Genomic DNA, 24973 nt, shown 5'->3' on the forward strand with positions numbered 1-24973 from the left:
GCACTTTCAGCAGCCTGTGCTCCACAACAGGAGAGGCCACAGCAGTGAGAGGCCTGCATACCGCAAAAAAAAAAAAAAAAGAGACATGCACCACAATGTTCATTGCAACACTATTTACAATAGCCAGGACATGGAACCAATCTAAATGTCCATTGACAGATGAATGGATAAAGAAGATGTGGCACATATATACAATGGAATACTACTCAGCCATAAAAAGAAATGAAATTGAGTTATTTGTAGTGAGGTGGATGGATTTAGAGTCTGTCATACAGAGTGAAGTAAGTCAGGAAGAGAAAAACAAATACCGTATGCTAATGCATATATATGGAATCTATAAAAAAAAAGGGGGTACTGATGAACCTAGTTAGTTGCAGGGCAGGAATAAAGAGTTAGACATAGAGAATGGACTTGATTACATGGGGTGGGAGGGCAAAGCTGGGGAGAAGTGAGAGTAGCATCAACATACATACACTACTGAATGTAAAATAGTTGGCTGGCAGGAAGCAGCAGCATAGCACAGGGAGACCGGCTCGTGCCTTGCAATGACCAAGAGGGGTGGGATAGGGAGGATGGGAGGGAGGCTCAAGAGGGAGGGGTATGGGGACATGTGTATGCATATGGCTGATTCACTTTGTTGTGCAAGAGAAATTAACATGGTACTGTTAAGCAATTATACTCCAATAAAGATCTATTAAAAAGAAAAATCTCTCAACAGAGTGACTGAGATGGCAGAGTAGGAAAACATGGAACCTTCCTCCCCGGACAAGCACATCAAAAATACATCTACATATGGAACAATTCTCACTGAATCTAGCAGAAAGACTCCTGCATAACCAAGGCTGCAAGAAATATTCCCATGTTATCAGGTAGGATGGGAAGCCAATAGATCAGTTGGGGACCTGTGCTCCTGGGAGGGAACTCAGAGGAAAGTGGAGGTTACACAGATGGAGAGCCTCCCTTGGGAGTGAGTAATTTGAGCCACATATTGAGTGACCCAGGCATGGGGTCCAACTCTGAAAAGATGAGTCCCCTAGACTGGTTGGAGGGCTGGTGGAACTAACAGGAGGGCTGTGGGGAGCCTGGACTCTGCTCGTGAGGGATGTGGAAATGTTTGCTTACTCCCAAAACAGGGAAGAGAGGGTGGATTGAAATGGTGTGGATATCTGGCCGGTTTCCCATGACCACCCTGACATGTGCCACAGACAGAGCTGAGCAACCACTCTGGACCCCCTTGCTTCCTGATGCAGCCCCACAGTGGGGAAGGACTGCTCTGGCTAAGGAGAGAACTCGGCATAAGGCACAGAGTTGACTGAGACCTGAAGAAGCATCTGAGCAGGGTGGGGGTAGACATTACCGGCACTCACACAGGCCACATATCAGAAGCAGTCTGGGGCACTGACTATGGCCAGGGCCACCACAACCTATGTCCAGATCCACACCAAGCAACAACACCAGCCCCTCTTGCTGCTGGACTTCTGGGGTGACAGTTCCAGTGCTGGGAGAGGGGAGAGGATACATCTAGAGGGAACAAAGCCAGCTCAGACCTGACCCTCCAGGCTTTTGCTCCAGTAACTTGGGACTCAACCCTGCCCCTGATAGGTTGGTGATTGTCACTGAACACAGGAGAAGCCCTGCTTCACACTTTGCTCTGGCTCTCTTCCCTCCATATCCAGGCCCATCTCCTACCAAGGTAATAGCTGCCAGCGCACACCAAGGAAAAATGTGACTTTTGTTCACATCAAATTCAACTCTCTCACCAAAACCACTGGGCACGTGCAGACTATATAGGAAAGCTCCTATATAAGAACACCAATTTACCACTGCATTAGGTAACACTTTCACCTAAATTCATAGGGACAGAGAAAGTTAAGCAAAATGAAAAGGCAGAGGAACTACTTTCAACTGGAAGATAAGGAGAAAACCTCTGAAAAAATAATAAAACAGAAATTTAAAACTGACCAGATAAAGAGTACAAATCATTAGGAATGCTAACTGAATTAGGGAAAAGAATAGATAAACACGGTGAGAAATTTAACAAGGAACTAGAAAATATGAAAAATAACTTATCAGAATTGAAGAATACAATAACTAAAATTAAAAACACACTAGAAGGACTTACCAAACTAAGTTATATAGAAGCACACTTCAGTGAACTGGAAGATAGAATAATGGAAATCACCCAATCAGAACAGCAAAAAGAAAATTTTTTTAAAATGAGAACAGTTTAAGGGACCTCTGAGACAACGTTAAGCATACCAACATTTGCATTACAGGGGTCCCAGAAGGAGAAGAAAGAGAAGGGGATCAGGGGGACCTTCAAGATGGCAAGGAGTAAGACGTGGAGATCACCTTCCTCCCCACAAATACATCCAAAATACAACCACATGTGGAACAACTCCTACAGAACACCTACTGAACACTGGCAGAAGACCTCAGACTTCCCAAAAGGCAAGAAACTCCCCGCGTGCCTGGGTAGAGCAAAAGAAAAAAGAAAAAAACAGAGACAAAAGAATAGGGATGGGACTTACATTTCTGGGAGGGAGCTAGGAAGGAGGAAAAATTTCCACACACTAGGAAGCCCCTTCACTGGCAGAGGTGGGGGTGGAGCAGCGGAGGGGAAAGCTTTGGAGCCACAGAGGAAAGCGCAGCAACAGGGGCGAGGAGGGCAAAGTGGAGAGATTTCCGCACAGAGGATCGGTGCCGACCAGCACTCACCAGCCCCAGAGGCTTGTCTGCTCACCCGCCGGGGTGGGCGGGGCTGGGAGCTGAGGCTTGGGCTTCGGAGGTTGGGTCCCAGGGAGAGGACTGGGGTTGGCAGCGTGAACAGAGCCTGAAGGGGGCTAGTGCAACACAGCCAGCCGGGAGGGAGTCCAGGAAAAAGTCTGGACCTGCCTAATAGGCAAGAGACCATTGTTCTGGGGTGCACAAGGATAGGAGATTCAGAACACTGCCTAAATAAGCTTCAGAGATGGGCGCGAGCCACGGCTATCAGCACAGACCCCAGAGACAGGCATGAAATGCTAATGCTAATGCTACAGCCACCAAGAAGCCTGTGTGTAAGCACAGGTCACTATCCACACCTCCCCTCCCGGGAGCCTGTGCAGCCCACCACTGTCAGGGTCCCGTGATCCAGGGACAACTTCCCCGGGAGAACACACAGCACACCTCAGGTTGCTGCAATGTCACGCCGGCCTCTGCTGCCTCAGGCTCGCCCCCCATTCCAATTTGATTACCATACCCCTTCCTCTCGCCAGCCAGAGTGAGCCAAAGCCTGCTAATCAGCTGCTCCTTTAACCCCCTCCTGTTGGGGCAAAGAACAGATGCCAGATGGTGACCTACATGCAGAGGCTGGGCCAAAATCAAAGCTGAACCCCAGGAGCTATGTGAACAAAGAGAAAGGGAAATTTCTCCGTACAGACTCAGGAGCAGCAGATCAAATCCCCACAGTCAACCTGATGGACCCTGCATCTGTGGAATACCTGAATAGACAACAAATCATCCCAAAATTGAGGCAGTAGACTTTGGGAGCAACTGTAGGTGTGGGGTTTGATGTGTGTGACTAAATTGTTTCTGATTTTTCTGTTTATATTAGTATAGTTTTTAGCACTTGTTATCATTGGTGGATGTGTTTATTGGTATGCTTGCTCTCTTCTCTTTAAATTATTATTTATTTAATTTTAAAAATTAAAAAATTTATTTTAATAATTTTTAATATTTTATTATTATTTTCTTCTTCCTTTTCTTCCCTCCCTTTTCTTCTGAGACATGTGGCTGACAGGGTCTTGGTGCTCCAGCCTGGTGTCAGGTCTGAGCCTCTGAGGTGGGAGAGCTAAGTTCAGGACATTGGACCATCAGAGATCTACTGGCCCCATGTAATATCAATCATCAAGAGCTCTCCCAGAGACCTCCGTCTCAATGCTAAGGCCCAGCTCCACCTAATGGCCAGCAAGCTACAATGCTGGACGCCCCATGCCAAACAGCTAGCAAGACACAACTCCACCCAGTAGCAGAGAGCCTGCCTAAAATGATAAGTTCACAGACACCCCAAAACACACCACAAGACACAGTCCTGCCAATCAGAAAGACAAGATTCAGTCCCACTGACCAGAACACAGGCACCAGTCCCCTCCACCAGGAAGCCTACACAAGCCACTGAGCCAATGTCACCCACTGGGGACAGACACCAAAAACAACGGGAACTATGAACCTGCAGGCTGTTCAAAGAAGACCCACAACACAGTAAGTTAAACAAAATGAGAAGACAGAGAAATATGCAGGAGATGAAGTAGCAAAGTAAAAACTCACCAGGCCAAACAAATGGAGAGGAAATAGGAAGTCTACCTGAAAAAGAATTCAGAGAAATGAGAGTAACAATGATCGAAAATCTTGGAAATAGAATGGAGAAAATATAAGAAACGTTTAACAAGGGACTACAAGAAATAAAGAGCAAACAAATAATGATGAAAAACAAAACAAATGAAATTAAAAATTCTCTAGAAGGAATCAATAGCAGAATAACTGAGGCAGAAGAACAGATAAGTGACCTGGAAGATAAAATAGTGGAAATAACAACTGCAGAGCAGAATAAAGAAAAAAGAATGAAAATTGAGGACAGTTGTAGAGACTTTTGGGACAACATTAAACACACCAACATTCAAATTATAGGGGTTCCAGAAGAAGAAGAGAAAAAGAAAGGGTCTGAGAAAATATTTGAAGAGATTATAGTTGAAAATTTCCCTAACATGGGAAAAGAAATAGTCAATCAAGTTCAAGAAGCACAGAGAGTCCCTTATAGGATAAATCGAAGGAGAAACATGCCAAGACACATATTAATCAAACTATCAAAAGTTAAATACAAAGAAAAAATATTAGAAGCAGAAAGGGAAAAGCAACAAATAAGATACAAGGGAAGCCCCATAAGGTTAACAGCTGAACTTTCAGCAGAAACTCTGCAGGCCAGAAGGGAGTGGCAGGACACATTTAAAGTGATGAAAGGGAGAAAACTACAACCAAGATTACTGTACCCAGCGAGGACCTCATTCAGATATGATGGAGAAATTTAAAACTTTACAGACAAGAAAAAGTTAAGAAATTCAGCACCACCAAACCAGCTTTACAACAAATGCTCAAGGAACGTCTCTAGGCAGGGAATACAGGAGAAGGAGAAGACCTACAAAAACAAACACAAAACAATTAAGAAAATGGTAATAGAAACATACATATCGAAAATTACCTTAAATGTAAATGAATTAAATGCTCCAACCAAAAGACACAGACTGGCTGAATATATACAAAAACAAGACCCATATATACGCTGTCTACAAGAGACCCACTTCAGACCTGGGGACACATACAGACTAAAAGTGAGGGGATGAAAAAAGATATTCCATGCAAATGGAAATCAAAAGAAAGGTGGAGTAGCAATTCTTATATGAGACAAAATAGACTTTAAAATAAAGACTGTTATAAGAGACAAATAAAGGCACAACATAATGATCAAGGGATCAAACCAAGGAGAAGATACAACAATTGTAAATACTTATGGACCCAACGTAGGAGCACCTCAATACATAAGGCCAATTCTAACATCCATAAAATGGGAAATCAATAGTAACACAATAATAGTAGGGGACTTTAACACCCCATTTTCACCAATGGACAGATCATCCAAAATAAAAATAAAGAAAACACAAGCTTTAAATGACACATTAAACAAGATGGACATAATTGATATTTATAGGACATTCCATCCAAAAACAACAGAACACACTTTCTTCTCCAGTGCCCATGGAACATTCTCCAGGATAGATCATATCTTGGGTCACAAATCAAGACTTGGTAAATTTAAGAAAATTGAAATTGTATCAAGTATCTTTTCAAACCACAACACTATGGGGCTATATATCAGTTACAGGAAAAAAAACTGTAAAAAATACAAACACATGGAGGTTAAATATTATGTTACTAAATAACAAAGAGATCACTGATGAAATCAAAGAGGAAATCAAAAAATACCTAGAGACAAATGACAATGAAAACATGATGATCCAAAAGCTATCAGATGCAGCAAACTCAGTTCTTAGAGGGAAGTTTATAGCAGTACAATCCTCCCTCAAGAAAGAAAAATCTGAAATAAACAACCCAAACTTACACCTAAAGCAATCAGAGAAAGAAGAACAAAAAATCCCAAAGTTAGCAGAAGGAAAGAAATCATAAAGATAAGATCAGAAATAAATGAAAAAGAAATGAAGGAAACAATAGCAAAGATCAATAAAACTAAAAGGTGGTTCTTTGAGAAGGTAAACAAAATTGATAAGCTATTAACCAGAGTCATCAAGAAAAAATGGGAAAAGACTCAAATCAACAGAATTAGAAATGAATAAAGAGAAGTAAGAACTGACACTGCTGAAATACAAAGAATCATGAGAGATTACTACAAGTAACGCTATGCCAATAAAATGGACAAGCACAAAGAAATGGACAAATTCTATGAAAAGCCCAACCTTCCAAGACTAAACCAGGAATAAATGGAAAACATAAAATGACCAAGCACAAGCACCAAAATTGAAACTGTGATTAAAAATCTTCCAACAAACAAAAGTCCAGGACCAGATAGCTTCACAGGCAAATTCTATCAAACATTTAGAGAAGAGCTAACACCTATCCTTCTCAAACTCTTCCAAAATATAGAAGAGGGAGAAACACTCCCAAACCCATTGTATGAGGCCACCATCACCCTGATACCAAAACCAGATAAAGATGTCACAAAAAAGAAAAATACAGGCCATTATCACTGATAAACATAGATGCAAAAGTCCTCAACAAAATACTAGCAAACAGAATCCAACAGCACATTAAAAGGATCATACACTGTGATCAAGTAGGATTTATCCCAGGAATGTAAGGATTCTTCAATATACACAATTCAATCAATGTGATACACCATATTAACAAACTGAAGGATAAAAACCATATGATAATCTCAATAGATGCAGAAAAAGCTTTCAACAAAATTCAACACCCATTTATGTTAAAAAATGCCCAGAATATAGGCATAGAAGGAAGCTACTTCAACATAATAAAGGCCATGTATGACAAACACACAGACAACATCACTCTCAATGGTGAAAAACTGAAACCATTTCCACTAAGATCAGGAACAAAATAAGGTTGTCCACTCTCACCACTAGTATTCAACATAGTTTTCAAAGTTTTAGCCACAGCAATCAAAGAAGAAAAAGAAACAAAACGATTTCAAACAAGAAAAGAAGTAAAACTGTCACTGTTTGCAGATGACATGATACTATACATAGAGAATCCTAAAGAAAACAACTAGAGCTAATCAATGAATTTGGAAAGGCAGCAGGATACAAAATTAATGCACAGAAATCTCTTGCACACCTATACACTAATGATGAAAAATCTGTAAAAGAAATTAAGGAAACACTCCCATTTACCATTGCAACAAAAAGAATAAAATACCTAGGAATAAACCTACCTAAGGAGACAAAAGACCTGTATGCAGAAAATTATAAGACACTGATGAAAGAAATTAAAGATGATACAAACAGATGGAGAGATATACCATGTCCTTGGATTGGAAAAATAAACATTGTGAAAATGACTACACTACCCAAAGCAATCTACATATTCAATGCAATCCCTATCAAACTACCAATGGCATTTTTCACAGAATTACAACAAAATATTTCACAATTTGTATGGAAACACAAAGGGCTCTAAATAGCCAATGCAATCTTGAAAAAGAAAAACAGAGCTGGAAGAATCAGACTCCCTCACTTCAGACTATACTACAAAACTACAGTAATCAAGACAGTATGGTACTGGTACAAAACCAGAAATATAGATCAATAGTACATGATAGAATGCCCAGAGATATACCCACGCACATATGGGCACCTAATTTTCAACAAAGCAGGCAAGAACATACAATGGAGAAAAGACAGACTCTTCAATAAGTGGTGCTGGGCAAACTGGACAGCTACATGTAAAAGAATGAAATTAGAACACTTTCTACCACCATACACAGAAATATACTCAAAATGGATTAAAGACATAAATGTAAGGCCAGACACTGTAAAACTCTCAGAGGAAAACATAGGCAGAACACACTATGACATAAATCACAGCAAGATCCTTTTTGACCCATCTCCTAGAGGACAAGAAATAAAAACAAAAATAAACAAATGGGACCTAATGAAACTTAAAAGCTTTTGCACCACACAGGAAACCATAAACAAGAAGAAAAGACAACCCTCAAAATGGGAGGAAATATTTGTAAATTAAGCAACTGACAAAGGATTAATCTCCCAAATATACAAGCAACTCATGCAGCTCAATATCAAAACAAACAAACAAACAAACAACCCAATCCAAAAGTGGGTAGAAGACCTAAACAGACATTTCTGCAAAAAAGATATACAGATTGCCAACAAATGCATGAAAGGATGCTCAACATCACTAATCATTAGAGAAATGCAAATCAAAACTACAATGAAGTATCACTTCACACCAGTCGGAATGGCCATCATAAAAACATCTACAAACCATAAATGCTAGAGAGGGTGTGGAGAAAACGGAACCTTCTTGCACTGTTGGTGGGAATGCATATTGATACAGCCACTATGGAGAACAGTATGGAGCTTCCTTAAAAAACTAAAAATAGAACTACCATATGACCCAGTAATCCCACTACTGGGTGTATACCATGAGAAAACCATAAATCAAAAAGAGACATGTACCACAATGCTCACTGCAGCAGTATTTTCAATAGCCAGAACATGGCATGGAAGCAGCCTAAGTGTTCATCAACAGATGAATGGATAAAGAAGATGTGGCACATATATACAATGGACTATTACTCAGCCATTTCAAAAAAGAAATGAAATTGAAGTTGTAGTGAGGTGGATGGCCCTAGAGTCTGTTATACAGAGTGAAGTAAGTCAGAAAGAGAAAAACAAATACCATATGCTCACACATATATATGGAATCTAAAAGAAGAAAAAAAAAAAGGTTCTGTAGAACCTAGGGCCAGGACAGGAATAAAGACACATATGTAGAGTATGGACTTGATACATGGGGAGCGGGAAGCACAAGCTGGGATGAAGTGAGAGAGTAGCATTGACATATATACACTACCAAATGTAAAATAGATAGCTAGTGGGAAGCAGCTTCATAGCACAGGGAGATCAGTTCAGTGCTTTGTGACCACCTAGAGGGGTGGGATAGGGAGATTAGGGGGGAGATGCAAGAGGGAGGAAATGTGGGGATATATATATACATATAGCTGATTCACTTTGTTATAAAGCAGAAACTAATACAACATTGTAAAGCAATTATACTGCAATAAAGAGGAAAAAAAGACTTCCTGTTTGAAACAAGTAAATACAGTCATAAGACATTATATATGAACCTCATGGTAACCACAAATCAAAAACTTACAATAGATACACAAAAACCATAGAGGAAAGAACGCAAGAATACCATTAAAGAAAATCATTAACCCACAAAGGAGGAATCTAAAAAGAAGAGAATACCTACAAAAACAACCAGAAAACAAGTTGTAAAATTGTAATAAGTACATATTTATCAATAATTATTTAAATTTCAACAGACTAATTGCTCTAATCAAAAGACATTGGGTGGCTGATTTGAGAAAAAAGAAAGACCATCTATATGCTGCTTACAAGAGACTCACATCAGAGGTAAAGAAATATACACAATGAAAGTGAGAGTATGCAAACAGAAATGTCAAAAGAAGGGTAGCAGTACTCATATCAGACAAAATAGACTTTATAAGAAACTTTCACAACAGACAAAGAAGGACATTATATGAGGATAAAGGAATCAACAAAAGAAGAGGATATTACATTCATTAACATATATGTATGCAATATAGGAACACCTAAATATACAAAGCAAATGTTAACAGACATACAGGGAGAAATTTATAATAGTACAATTACAGTTGGGGACTTTAACACCCCACTGACATCATTGGATGGTCATCCGAACAGAAAATCAAGAAGGCAACAGTGGTCTTAAATGATACGATAGACCAGTCGAACTTAATACATATGTACAGGACTTTACATCCAAAACCAGCAGAATACACATTTTTCTCAAGTGCATATGGAACATTCTCCAGGATAGATCACATGCTAGGCCACAAAACGAGTCTCAACAAATTTGAGTGGATAAAAATTATGATATATAAAGTGTTTTTTTTTTTTTTCCCAAACAAAATGGTATGAAACTAGAAATCAACTACAGAAAGAAGAATCGTAAAATAACACATGGAGACCAAACAACATGGTACTAAAAAAAACAATGGTTTGATGAAGAAATCAAAGGGGAAATCAGAAAATATGCCAAGACAAATGAAAATGGAAACACAACTTTTCAAAATTTATGGCATGTATCAAAAGCAGTACTAAGAGGGAAGTTTACAGTGATACAGGACTTCCTAAAGATATAAAAAAACCTCAAGTAAACAACCTAACCTGCTACCTAAACAAATTAGAGAAAGAAGAATAAACAAAGCCCAAAGTCAGCAGAAGGAAGAAAATAATAAAGATCAGAGAGGAAATAAATAAAACACAGACTACAAAAAGAAAAAAATAAACTCAATGAAACCAAGAGCTGTTTTTTTGAAAGGACAAAAAAAAATGATAAACCTTTAGCTGTCTCACCAAGAAATAATGAAGACTCAAATAGACAAAATATGAAGTGAAAGAGGAGAAATAACAACCAACACCAGAGAGATTCAAAAAATCATGAGAACAGTATGAACAGTTATATGTCAACAAATTGGACAACATAGAAAAAATGGGCAAATTTCTGGTGACCAACACCTGCCAAGAATGAAACAAGGATAAACAGACAATTTGAACAGAACAATTACCAGTAGTGAAATTGAATTTGCAATTAAAAACTTCAAGCAAACACAAGTCCAGAACTGGACAGCTTCATAGGTGAATTCTACTAAACATATAAAGCAGAACTAATAACTATCCTTCTCAAACTATTCCAAAAATTAGAGAAAACAACACTCCCAAATTCTTTCTATGAGGCCATGATTACCCTGATACCAAAACCAGACAAAGATACTACAAAAACAGACATTTACAGGCCAATATATTTGATGAATATAGATGCAAAAATTCTCAACAAAATATTAGTAAACCAAATTCAACAATATATAAAAAGGATCATACACCATGATCAAGTTGGATTTATTCCAGGGATACAAGTCTGCTTCAACATTCACAAATCAATCAGTGTGTTCACCACAACAACAAAAGGAAGGATAAAACCACATGATCATCTCAATAGATGCAGAAAAAGCATTTGACAAAATTCAACATCCATTCATGATAAAAACTCACCAAAGCGAATATAGAGGGAACATATCTCAACATAATAAAGGCACTTTATGGCAAACCCACAGCTAACATCATGCTCACTGGTGAAAGCTGAAAGCCTTTCCCCTAAAATTAGGAACAAGACAAGGATGTCTACTTTCACCACTTCTATTTAACATAGTACTGGAAGTCCTGATCACAGTATGAGACAAGAAAAAGAAACAAAGACATCTAAATTGGAAGAGAAGAAGTACAACTGTCACTGTTTGCTGAAGATATGGTAATATACATAGAAAACCCTAAAGTCTCCACCAAAAATCTATTAGAACTAATAAATGAATTCAGTAAAGTTGCAGGATACAAGATTAATATACAGAAATCTGTTGCTTTTTTATACACTAATAGTGAACTATTAAAAAGAGAAAGCAATAAAACAATCCCATTTAAATTTGCATCAAAAAGAATAAAATACCTAGAAGTAACTTAACCAAGGAGGTGAAACACCTATACTCTGAAAACTATAATACATTGAAAAAGGAAACTGAAGATGATACAAAGAAATGGAAATATACCTCATGCTCTTGGATTGGAAGTATTAATATTGTTAAAATGACCATACTACACAAAGAAATCTACAGATCTAATGCAATCCCTATGAAAATGACATTTTTCAGAGAACTAGAACAAGTAATCCTAAAAGTCATATGGAACCACAAAAGACCCTGAATTGACAAAGCACTCTGGAGAAAAAAGAACCAAGCTGGAGGTGTCTTGGTCCCTGACTTATACTATACTACAAAGCTACAGTATTCAAAACAGCATGATACTGACACAAAAACAGACATATGGATCAATGGAAAAGAATAGAGAGCCCAGAAATAAACCCATGAACCTCTGGGAGAAAAGACAGTCTCTTTAATAAGTGCTTCTTTGAAAATTGGACAGCTAAGTGTAAAAATATGAAACCAGAACATTTTATCACACCACGTACAAAAATAAACTCAAAATGGGTTAAGGATCTAAATGTAAGGCCTGAAGCAATAGAACTCCTAGAAAAGAACACAGGCATAACACTCTGAGATAAATTGTAGCAATATGATTTTGGATCTGTCTTCTAAGGCAAGAAAAAACAAAATAAAATATAAACAAATGTGATCTAATTAAATGTAAACGTTTTTGCACATCATTGGAAACCACTGACAAAACAAAAAGACAACCTATGGAATGGGAGAAAATATTTGGTAATAATATGACTGAGAAGGTGTTACTTTCTAAAATATATAAATAGCTCATACAACTCTATATTAAAAATCCAAACAACCCAATTAAAAAATGGGCAGAAGACCTGAATAGACAGTTTTCCAAAGAAGACATACAGATGGCCAACTGGCATATGAAAAAATGCTCAGCATCACTAATCATCAGAGAAATGAAAATCAAAACCACAATAAGATATCACCTCACACCTCTCAAAATGGCTATCATCAAAAAGTCTACAAATATCAAATATTGGTGAGGACGTAGAGAAAATGGAACCCTAGTACACTGTTGCTCAGAATGTAAGTTGGTGCAGACACTATGAAAAACAATATGGAAGTTCCTCCAAAATCTAAAAATAGAACTACCACATGATCCAACAATTCCACTCCTGGGTATATATCTGAAGAAAACCAAAAACACTAATTTGAAAAGATACATGCACTCCAATGTTCTTAGCAGCCCTATTTATAATAGCCAAGATATGGAAGCAACCCAAGTGTCCATTAACAGATGAATGGATAAAAAAGAAGTGATTATATATATATATATATATATATATATATATATATATATATAAAAACACCCAGTGATATATATATATATATATATAATATATATACTACTCAGCCATAAAAAAGAATGAAATTCTGCCATTTGCAAAAATGTGGATGGACCCAGAAGATATTATGCTTAGTGAAATTAGAGAAAGACAAAATCTCTGTGTTTTCTTTTATATGTGGAATATAAAAAATAAAATGAATGCATATAACAAAACAAAATAGATTCATGGATATAGAGAACAAACTAGTGGTTACCAGTGAGGGGAGGGACAGGGATGGATCACAAGTTTGGGGTATGGGATTAAGAGATACAAACTATTGTGTATAAAATGAATAAGCAACAAGGATATATTGTACAGCACACAGGAATATACCCATTATTTTGTAATAAATTTTAACGGAGTAAAATCTATTAAAATGTTGAATCACTATGTTGTACTCTGGAAACTAATATAATATTGTAATCAACTATACTTCAATAAAAAAAGGAAAAAAAAACCTCCGAAACATTTTCTAAGAATAAACATGATATTTCACAGACCTGTTAGAATCAGATGGTGCTACTGAAACCCATGGAGAAACACCGCAGGTTCACATAAAGGAAGGATTATGGGTTTTCCAGTGAAAACCCATGTGTGTAGTCAACACACATGATCCAATAACCAAAATCCAAATTTGGAGTAGCCCAAAGAATGTGAAAATTATCAATCACACAAGTGTAATAAAAAAACAGAAAACAACGAAAAGCCCCACTTTTTGTAACTAAAATAAGCCTTTTTCTGAAGTGAGGAAAGTACTTTCAGTTTACTTCATGGGTCACCCATGATGAAGCACTTTCTACATCCTGTTAATCAGTTACTCAAAGCAGAATAAAAATGTCTTTTTTAATTGTCTAAAACTGTTGAGCTTAAGCAGAGTAAAATAAAATGGCTTTGTTTGGGATTATCAGGGTAGTAGATTATCACTAGAGTTAAAGTTAATTGTTTATGATGGACCTTAGTACTGTAACACGCCAAAGCATTCTCCCTTAAATCTTCCAATCTAATGATTGCTAGAAGTATATGTCACTAATAAAATGAAACATAAATGAAAATAATTCTTAAGTAAAAAAGATACCTTAGAAATATTCAAACATTTATTCTTATACAAAACTAACCAACAAGTATTTGTTGAATTCATACTATGTGCAGGTGTATCAGGCATTAGTACAGTTAGTGAATAAGAAAGGTAAAGTCTCTCTCTTGTGGTATTTACTCTCTAGCAGGGATGACAGAGAGTAAGCAAGAAAAATAAATGAAAAGTAGCAATGCATGCTGTGAAGAATGTAAAATAATGTTATATAAAGAGAACAACAGGGTAACAAGTTGGACTGTGAAAGACCACCTCAAGGAGGGATGTACAAGGAGGTACGCAGAAGAAGTTTGTAGAATAAAATAAATTGAAAACCACTTCAATGCCACCAATATTGGGAATACTAGATAAATTATGATATATCTATACAATGCAGCAGGTACAAGGGATAAAACATATGTAGTGAAATTTTAAAACTTCCACAATAATCGTTGAATTAAAAATTTAAGATGACAAGTGTTACATACAGTATGACAATATTTATGTTAAAATAGTGTTAATTTCTATGGCTACACATGTGTGTCAATGCATAAGTAGATGCCTGAAATTATACATAACAAAATATAAGTAGGAGTGACCTTGGAGAGGTGGTGGATGTGGAGACGCAAGGTATTAATGAGTAATGGGGTCTTGTGCCTTAGCTGTTACGTTTTATAGTTTTACAAGTAAAAGATACTCATGCATTATTTTTGTAATTAAAATTTAACTTTAAATATTTAAAAGTAAGGCAACTTGATATTGCCAGAGGGGAGGGGAAATGGGGGTGGGTGAAATGGGTAAAGGGGGAGGGTCAAACCCTCCAGTTATAAAATGAATTGAACCTGGTGATGTAATGTACAGTACGCAGGGGATAACTATAGCTAATAATATCAGATTGCAAACTTGAAAATTGCTGAGAGTAAATCTTAAAAGTTCTTAAAGAAAAAGAATTTGTAACTATGTATGGTGACAGATGGTAACTAGACTTACTGTGGTGATCATTTAGCAGTGTATACAAATAGTGAATCATATTTCACACCTGAAACTAATATAATATTATATGTCAAATATACCTCAATAAAAATTAAGGCAATTTGATTATGTAAACCAAAATTAAAAGACAACTTCTAATTTCAACTTTGTTACTGTAATCTTGAAAACACCATTTAGATCAATGCTTTTCTGTGTAAAAAGGAATAGCCTTATCTCTTCATTAACTATTCTTAGTGGTGTTATACTCAAAGTTAACATCACTGTGTCGATAAAACTATTGTGTATGTGAACATGAGACAGTGGCATGGACATATATACACTACCAAATGTAAAATAGATAGCTATTGGGAAGCAGCCGCATAGGACAAGGAGATCAGCTCTGTGCTTTGTGACCATCTAGAGGGGTGGGATAGGGAGGGTGGGAGGGAGGGAGACGCAAGAGGGAAGAGATATGGGAACATGTATATGTATAACTGATTCACTTTGTTATAAAGCAGAAACTAACACACCATTTGCAAAGCAATTATACTCCAATAAAGATGTTTAAAAAAAAAAAAAAAAGAAGAACAGATGTGAAGAAAGAAAATAAAGTTGTCTTAACCTTCATTGTTTAAAACTCACCCAGAAAAACAATTTAATGATGAAAAAGTCTGGTGAAACGTGTGATGGGATGGAAGTTCTGTCATAGTGGAAAGCTTTTTGATCACTTTTCAGATACATCAAGGAAACATGAACTGCACTGATCTCTGGAGATAATCTGATCTGAAAGGCAGCTAAGCACACCTCCTCTCGCTGAACTGTTTTCTTCAAGGACAACTAAAAAGCTGAAGTTTGTAAAGCTAAGACATGTTCTTTGTGATGGATAAGAGTCAGCAGATGTTAGAGAAAACAGAGCATGACTGATTCCTAAACTTAACACTAACCTCAGGCCCCAACAGTTTTATAAATTAAACTTAAAACCTTAGAAAAACTGTGAAAGCAAACCCAGAGAGGCACAAAATAAGGGAATATTGTTTTTTTCTGTAATATCCCTGTAAGTCCCAAAGGTCTTTTGGAATAACCAGCACGTTCCCCTTTTTGAATCAACATAAAAATACATTCTATCCACTAAAAAGGTAATAAAACTAAATAAAAGTTGGTTATTATTCAGAGATATGCAAGTATCTGTAATCAGGTGCTTAAGATGGCATGTTTTTCTTGAGTAGAAAACGTTCAATTAGATTTTTGTAGCCTTTTATTTTTCCCTTGTCTGTACAACGTACTAAACAATGCCTTAGAATATACTACCAGCATCTTCTCTGGCTATTGGTAAAGAGGAAATCTTGCAAAAATTCTATGACCACGGATTTCTCTATGTGGTTTTAAAAAGAAAAAAAAAAAAATGACATCAGTGAGAAACATCCAGCTCATGTTATCACCAGGACAAGTTGGGATTCTCCATATGCACTAAGGCTCCTAGGAGAAGAGGATCCCTAGAATATCAGAATCTATAGCAAAAAATCATGTTTAATATCATTGATTTTTCACCCACATAAATACTAGTTTAAATTACATCAGTATCCTAAGAATTAGCACATTTCCAGTAGCTTTGCTCTTTACCTAGAAAGTCTAAGAATGTCCCTCTTCTAGACTGTCCATAACTAGTGATGAGAGACAAGTAACATCATAAAACCTTAGATGTAGATCCGATTTAGGGTGAAGAACATGGGGGGAAATCTTAGAATACATAGAACCCAACAATGTGGTGCATTAACTGATGGCATATACATGGTGGTATTAGCTTTGGAGATTGATTGACATTTATCCCCCCTCCATGCAAAACAAAACAAACCAAGATTGTATAACCTGGCTACTAAACTGAAATAAACTCACAGAAGTACTTAAAATATGGTAGTCTAATTAAGCTTTAATCATGGATTTTTCTGCTCTTTGAGACCTTAGAATCTCATAGCATTACCAATGAGATTAAGATGATTTTGACCAGATATATTGAAATTATTTGTTACAAACAAAGTAATACATGGAAGAATTATTCATCCTTACTATATGAATAAGAAAATTAAATGTCACTCAATGTTTTTATAACAAAACAATTTGGAAGGGCCATATAAATATCGCATTACTCTGATAATAGATTCAAGGTCATACTTTGAATAGATTCAAGGTAATGTATTGGCTAAATGACCATAGAGATTGCTATTTTATTCTGCGATTCTAAGCTGAATTACTAGGGCAAAATGTTGAAATAGCATCTGAGCTCCTATAATTTTAAAATATTAGAGCTTTTAAAAATCCTCATGGAATTCACATCGCAATGTGCCTTACACATCAGGTAATGCAATCCTACCTTGGGATGTAACCTGATGGCATCATCACACACAAACACATTCATTGTGCTGTCCTACAGATTCAAAAAGAAGACTGCTTTCTCTCCTAGGGTAACTCACATCCCACTAACTTATCATATTCCTGCTAACTAGAAAGCAGCTGAAATAACTTAATGTGCTTTGAATGTTTAGTCCAAAGTCATGTAAGAAAACATCTGTCACTTACGTTTTTGAGTCATCCCATAACACACAATAAGGATTCAAAGTACCCTAAAAATAAGCAGAGAAAGAATAAATGTATCTTGAGTACATACATAAAAAACTGAAGGATTATGTGAAATGCAAAAAGAATGGCACATTTCTTATCCTGCAGTAAGATTCTTTAAGGATTCCACCTCTATTTTTTTGCATTAAAAATTTGCATGTCCTTTCTCATAGGTTTAATGGCCCATTTTATGAAATTTTATTTATGAAAACTTTACCTTTATTCCAAACATCATAACCCATAGTTGTTGTTTTTTTAATTATAAGTGAAGGCCTCATAAATGACAAGGTCCATACTTTGATGATTTTTATTTCATTTTTTTTCCCCTAAAATAGTAATTGCTGGATTATTTCTTTTAAGAAGCCAAAGTATTTTCAATATCTAATATTTACAATATTTATAATAATTCAATCACAGTGAAACTTTCTGCATTAGGCACACCTGCCACTTCTTCTTCAGCCTCCAGTGGTGCAGCTTCCAAAAGGCAAGACATGGCTGCATTAATTGTCCATTTCCAGAGAGTCTGTAGACTTGCAATATTTTCTTAATCAACAGATCATATTCCTATAAAATCACATCTAATAAAACTATGGGAAAAACATGCTAAATGTTTATTCAGTTTAATCATTATGTAATGAGTAGCCACAATGACCTTCAGCATGACATAATGAGTTTTCCACATTGGATTATCCACCAAGTACCTTCTGTTTTGAAGAGACTAATTGTTGGAATGTTTTTCTTTCTATCTTCCTGTCACATTCATTGAGCCCTATTTTTCCCATTGAAACTAACCTAGTAATTCTTCTCTGATGTTGTGAGCTATCCACAGATCCTCTTTTCTTTTCTATTAAACACACTCTGTAGCTTTCAAGTTCTCTCATCCTCCACGACATTCATCTCCTGGAGCACACACATTAAAGTGTGTTTAGGAAACCCATCCACCTGTGTCCTACCTGCACAGGACAAAGCGGTACTATTGCCTCTGCAATGTAGGTGCCATATGCCTAATAATGCATTCCAACAGTATATGGGATATTTTGGTAATCTTCCCCTGAGCTTGACAGGTATTATTACCCACTGAAGTCTCTCAGGAGCTTTTTGAATTCTGATTTTGACATCACATATATTCACTCTTTAACTTTGTGTCACTGCATGATTAAGAAACAAACATGATATCTATGGGCTCATCCAACAAGTCAGTGATAAAAGTGATGAATAGGCCAAGGCAGGTGAAATTTACAGTCCTGAAACAGCCTACTGGCTTCTTCCTGCAGGGGGTCATGTTCCCTCAGAGAACCTGCCCTCGATCTTGTTTCCAAGTAGATAATCACTGGCGTGTATCTGGCAAGGCAATATCTTTAAAAGTCTAGGCAAGTTCTTTGTGAAACGCTGCCTTTCTAAGTGCTGTTCACTGAGTCCATTCTAGAATTCCACTAGGAAAAAGAAACTTAGCTCATTATTCTAAAATTGGTGAAATTTACCCCAACTTTCATTATTCATTTTAATTGGGACATTGACTAACTCCCATATTTTAGCACCATTACCATTCTCCCAAATCCCTAAAAGACCACATCTCTAAGGCATCCTTCTTATCAGATGCTCATACCTATAAACTATGCTCTTAAAACATAAAAAAAAATTCCCTTCCCTGAAATGGGTTATAGCCTTACAGAGATTGAAGAGGAACACACATAGAATGTTCATATAACAAAAAAAGAGACATGCTCATATAAATGTCACTAGTTGATAATTTACATTTTAAAGGACAAATGATGGACAGAGCATCATGGCCTGTGTCAGAGAGAGTTCCATGGAAGAAATGGTCCTTTTCTAGTTCTCACAGGAGGCATAGATATGGATGTTCAAGAGATGGGGAGGGGGATAGTGTTTCAAATTGGTTTCTTTCTCTGTCCTATGAGACCCTGTCTGGTTTTACCTGAAATCCTCATACAGCTTGTGACTTCCTAAGAAATCCTCAGCAGAGCTACAATGTCATATAATAAAGTTATGCTATATTTATCTAAGGTTCTGTTCAAAGGAGCTCAGAGCACTTTCTAGAAAGCAAATTATCCCTGGAGTATGACAATGAAGGTCATGGGAGTATACATGTCATGGATATAGACTGTATGCGTAGGTGAGGACCTTGAGATTACAGGTCCTCTACATCGAGTTCACTTCTTCAGTAATGTATGAGTGAGATTAAGTTCAATCTCTATAAAAACCAAAGCAGGATACTGATTATAGGATTACTATTTCATAATTAGAGCTCATAACAGGTTACGACAAAAGATAATAATATTAGAAAAGAAATAGAATATGAACATAATTGTTTAGATATCGCCTTCCATTTTACCCCTCTAAAGACTAATTTCCACCTTAGAGCGAAAGTATAAAGGTGAGAAATGCCTCTTCTACTCTTATCCATGCCTCTGTCAACGCTCAGTTTCACCCACTACCTTCCTTACCCCTTACGCCTTAGATCTCATGATTCTCTCTTTCTGTCCTTGTGAAAATTTAGAAACAATACACATGAGAATTATAGGTTCCAAAACACACTACTCAATCTTGCATTTCACTGTACATTCCGGACCTACACAAAAGACAGGCACTCCTCTGTGAACGTTCATTCCAGAACAGTCACCCATACATGGGCCTATGAGCTGAGGTCAGTTATGCAAACATCTGAAGTTTACAAAAATAAGCAGAACAAACAAACTAGAGGAATCTTAGTACCTGGATAGACCAGTCACTTAGAGAATAAGAATGCGAGATGGTAAAGAAAGCAAAACCCAATGATGAATGAATTCTATACATGAAAAAAAACCCAAAAAAACTGGCTAAAAGAAACCACTTGTAAAATATTTGTTATAATTTTCAGATACTTTTCTCAAAGGTACTCTGCTGCAAGATCTGTTATGAGGAATTTACAGAAAATCAATAACAGGAAATGGCAAGCCCGACAGAGCGAGAACAAAACGTAATGACAGAAGCAAGAGGCAAATAGGTAGGCTGTGAACCAACTCACAGAAATGGATTTAAGAAAAGCATGAAACTAAGAAACCAAAAGCTTTCAGGTAAATGAGCCAAACCGGCTAGAGAAGATTAATTTATAGAGCTGTCAATATAATTAACACTTAAAATATTAAAACCGAATGTATTTGAAAATTTTGGAAAGAATACGCTGTTTTTGAAAAACATATTTTTGGCCAAAAAACTGTCTCTTGACTCCACTGAAAACAGTATAGTTGAACTTGAGTTAAACATTTGTACTCACCCACTTTTAAGTGTTTAAAAATGTACCGTGACCCAAGTTTCCTAATTACCATAGATGTTCTACACAGCACTTTTAGTGCTTTAACAGTCTTTGATATTTTCTTTTACTTCTCTCCTCTGTCTCAACATCAAGCAAACTATTACTGATCATCCTTGACTGGTGATGGGGTTACATTCTGATAAACCCATTGCAAGTTGAAAATATCATACGTTGACAATGCACTTCATACACCTAACCTAAAGAACATAATCGCTTAGCCTAGCCTACCTTAAATGTGCTCGGAACACTTACATCAGCTTACATCTGGGCAAAGTCATCTAACACAAGGCCTTTTTAAATAAAAAGGGTTGAATATATCATGTAATTTATTGAATACTGTACTGGAAGTGAAAAAGAGAATGGTTGTATGGTTACAGAATGGTCATAAGTATATCAATTGTGCACCCTTGTGGTTGTGTGGCTGACTTGGAACTGTGGACCACTGCCCAGCATCATATGAGAGTACCCTACTGCATATCTCTAGCCCAGAAAAAGATAAAAATTCAAAATTCTAAGTATGGTTTCCACTGAATGTATTCCCACCACCATAAAGTCAAAAAATTGTAAATTGGTGACTGTCTGTGTATCTATTTAACAATACAATACATCACTGGCTTTGTCCATGTATTTTTATAGGTGGTTCTCTCTTTTCCTCTGATCTTCATAACTTTTCTATTTTCTTGTTTGTAGAATAGGGAATTTAGACATCTTTTCTAGCCCTAGCCCTTAATGATTCAAGAATGCCATTTATAAATGAATTCCTTTTCTTTTACAAAACTCTCTTCCAAGTCTTTTTTTTCCCCATGGAATATTTTCAAAACATCTCACTATGGTATAAAGAGAAGAAGTCATAAGAGTGAGCCAGGAAGATGATCAAAACAAGCTCATCCATTCATGCAAAATTCACTTAGCAAACACCTGTAACATTCCAGACACCTTGGAGGCACTGGGGCTACAGCATTGAACAAAACAAAATCCTTGCCTCATACACTTAGCTATAGTGAAGGGGGCAGGGAGAGAGACAAAAAACATAAAGAAGTAAATATATAATATGCTATGTGGTAATATGTGTTATGATGAAAAGTAAAATACATGAGTAGGAAAGACTGGGAAGTTGAATGGATTGCAATTTTTTATATTGAAAAGGCTTCATCAATAAGATGATATCAGAACAAATGCCTGAAGGAAGTCATTTACAGAAAAGATAAAAGTCACAATAAACATGAATGCTGAACCAAGTTACTTTAATTTTTCCTTGGTACTTTTAAGTTCTGAATAAATTCAATTCACATGCTATCTTAATTACACTCTTGCTATCTTCATGTTTTCAAGGTGTTTTCTCTGGACCTACTCTAGAATCACCTGGGATGCTGATGAAAAATGTAGGTTCCTTGGCTCCAGGAATTTTGAGATTGGGGCTTAATTTAGGAACATACATTCTAACGATTCCCTCCACTCCTTATAATTTTTAATCTATATCACATTTGTAGAAGCATGGACACACAACAGAAATAACATGGTTACTTCACTCTGCTTTTCTTTACATTTTCAAATGCTTAGTCCTCATATGCCACAGTAAATTCCTAATCTGGAAACCTCTTAACTTTCTTGTACCTTACATAGTCCTCTTGAAACCAAAAATATCCTCTTGTCTGTAGAGGTAAAGCAAGCTCATAGACAAAGCTTCTAAGGACTTGGAGAAGGCTAGTGACCTCCTTGTCACTCTTTCAACATTTCCAGTGCTCTGAGCAAGATGTTCCAGGGCGAGTCCTTGTGTCACATCTTCCAGTGAATTGCACACTGAGTTCTTGTACATGGACAGGGGAAAGACTGTTCAACTGAGACTCCAAAGCCTCTCTTCATTTCCGAAACTTTAGATATAAAGGCATTACATTAATAATATCTGGATTTTGCTAAGCTTACCCTTTTTCTATCCCCACTGTTAATTGTATTTCTTATATAACTGCACAAACAGATTTTGGGAATTCCAAAGAACATTTCCAAAATACCTGACCTGACCCACAAAACACTAATTTATATCCTGCCTATAATTCTAATACTACTTGAGAAAAGCCACATTTCATAAAGCTCAGGAATGCATTCTAAGACAAGTAAGATTCTCCTAGATATAAATTTTTCCACAGTCAAATCTCTGACAGGTCATGAAAGCTGATCAGTGTGAAAGGGAGCCCTTTCTGGATTATGTCTTCTAACATATAAACATCTTCATAATCCCTGAAAATGTAATATACCACCCAAGGGGATGATGCAGTTGAAAACGTATCATATCACATGCAACTTTACAACAGGAAGACAGTCTGTTGAATGTTCTCCATACCTCTTCTCAAGGTTTTGAGAGTATTTTAGCATTTCTAAGTGATACTTAAAAAGAGTTAAATCTGGGTCTAACTCTCATTTTTTGATGGGGTAGCTGACATATACCTGAAGTCCAAAGAGCCTCATTGAGAATGCAATACTGTGTTCTTACTTAAAAGGAGATGGAGATACGGAATTTTTCAATTTATTTACATGAGTTCTACAGAGAGCACCTCATTGAGAACCAGTTAAGTCAAGAAGATGGAAAAGGAATAGTTGTCTTTAGCTAAAGCAGAAGAGCATAGAGGCCACTGAAGTGAGGAAGGCAGAGTATGGTTCTATCAAGACAAGTCACGTCTTCCAGGACTTGGCAGCCATTCAGTTAGAACACAAGGGGAGGGCACGTGTGTAATCCAGCTTCTGCTATCTGGTTACTCAGGACGCCACCTTAACCAGATGACACTATTTTTGTGGATGTGATAACAGCTTGCTTCTCTAATTTCTTAGATATATCCCTAGTCACTGAATGTACATTATTTCCTGACAAATACTTTCTATTTGACATGTGGGAAGTAGCAAAAGTAGAACCACTATCAGAAATTATTTATATGCGCATCCTTCAAAGAAAATCATTGCCTCCACACATATGTCTTAGAATGTCTTCCCCATATGTGACTTCATCATTTCCAACAATGGCTGCACAAGTTTGGGTGCACCTCTCAAAAAACAAATGGTTTATCTGTGGGTAAAGCTCTCCAAGTTTGAAGTGGCAAATAACTTTAATAAACAAATACTCAAATAACTAGATTCCATATAGATATAGCATACAGCTTGTCTTTTCCTTTTATATCCAAGAGGTTGTAACAATGTGTCCTAGTAGTGCTTTTATGGGGTTGTCACAGAGACAAGGGCTGGCCAGGCTGTTTTGCACAGTTCCAATCTATCGGCTGCCAGCAGAGAAGTTTTGCTAAATTGCTTCAAGAGCACAACACGTCTACAAATGTCAGAGTTGCTCCTGGCATCCTCCAGTTTTCCCTAATATCCCACCACCACTTTACAATGGCCATTCTCATTGTCTGGTGATTCCTTTAATCAAATTCCTAAAGTGTTGGCATGATAATCAGCATGGCAAAATGTAATCTCTAGTTGCTAACTGACTTTCATTGAGTAATATAGTATCATAATTGTAGTTTATTTGATTCAAAATGGCACTGTTACTGTACGCATATATATTATTTTCATAATCAAAAAATTAATTTTGCAATGCTCCAATGCAGGGTTATTAGTTTTCTATTGCTGCTGTAACAAATTACCACATACTTAGCAGCATAGAACAACACAGATTTATTATATCACGGTTTCTGTGTGTCATGAGTCTGGTGAGCTTAGCTGGGTTTCTGCTCAAGAAATTCACAAGGCTAGTATCAGAATGTTAGCAGGAA

General features: G+C 36.8%; 1 protein-coding gene across 2 annotated transcripts in view; it reads right to left on the minus strand.

The window, feature by feature from the left end:
* Nucleotides 1-24973, minus strand: part of ADGRB3 (adhesion G protein-coupled receptor B3) — an 800758-nt gene that overhangs the window by 306622 nt on the left and 469163 nt on the right. For both annotated transcript variants that reach the window (XM_007467820.1, XM_007467821.1), the window contains one exon: nucleotides 17864-17907. In XM_007467820.1, coding sequence (XP_007467882.1) covers nucleotides 17864-17907 — 44 coding nt within the window. The remainder of the gene's footprint in view (nucleotides 1-17863; nucleotides 17908-24973) is intronic.

The sequence above is a fragment of the Lipotes vexillifer genome, unplaced genomic scaffold (genome assembly GCF_000442215.2).
Source record: "Lipotes vexillifer unplaced genomic scaffold, Lipotes_vexillifer_v1.1 scaffold133, whole genome shotgun sequence".
Taxonomy (NCBI): Eukaryota; Metazoa; Chordata; class Mammalia; order Artiodactyla; family Lipotidae; genus Lipotes; species Lipotes vexillifer.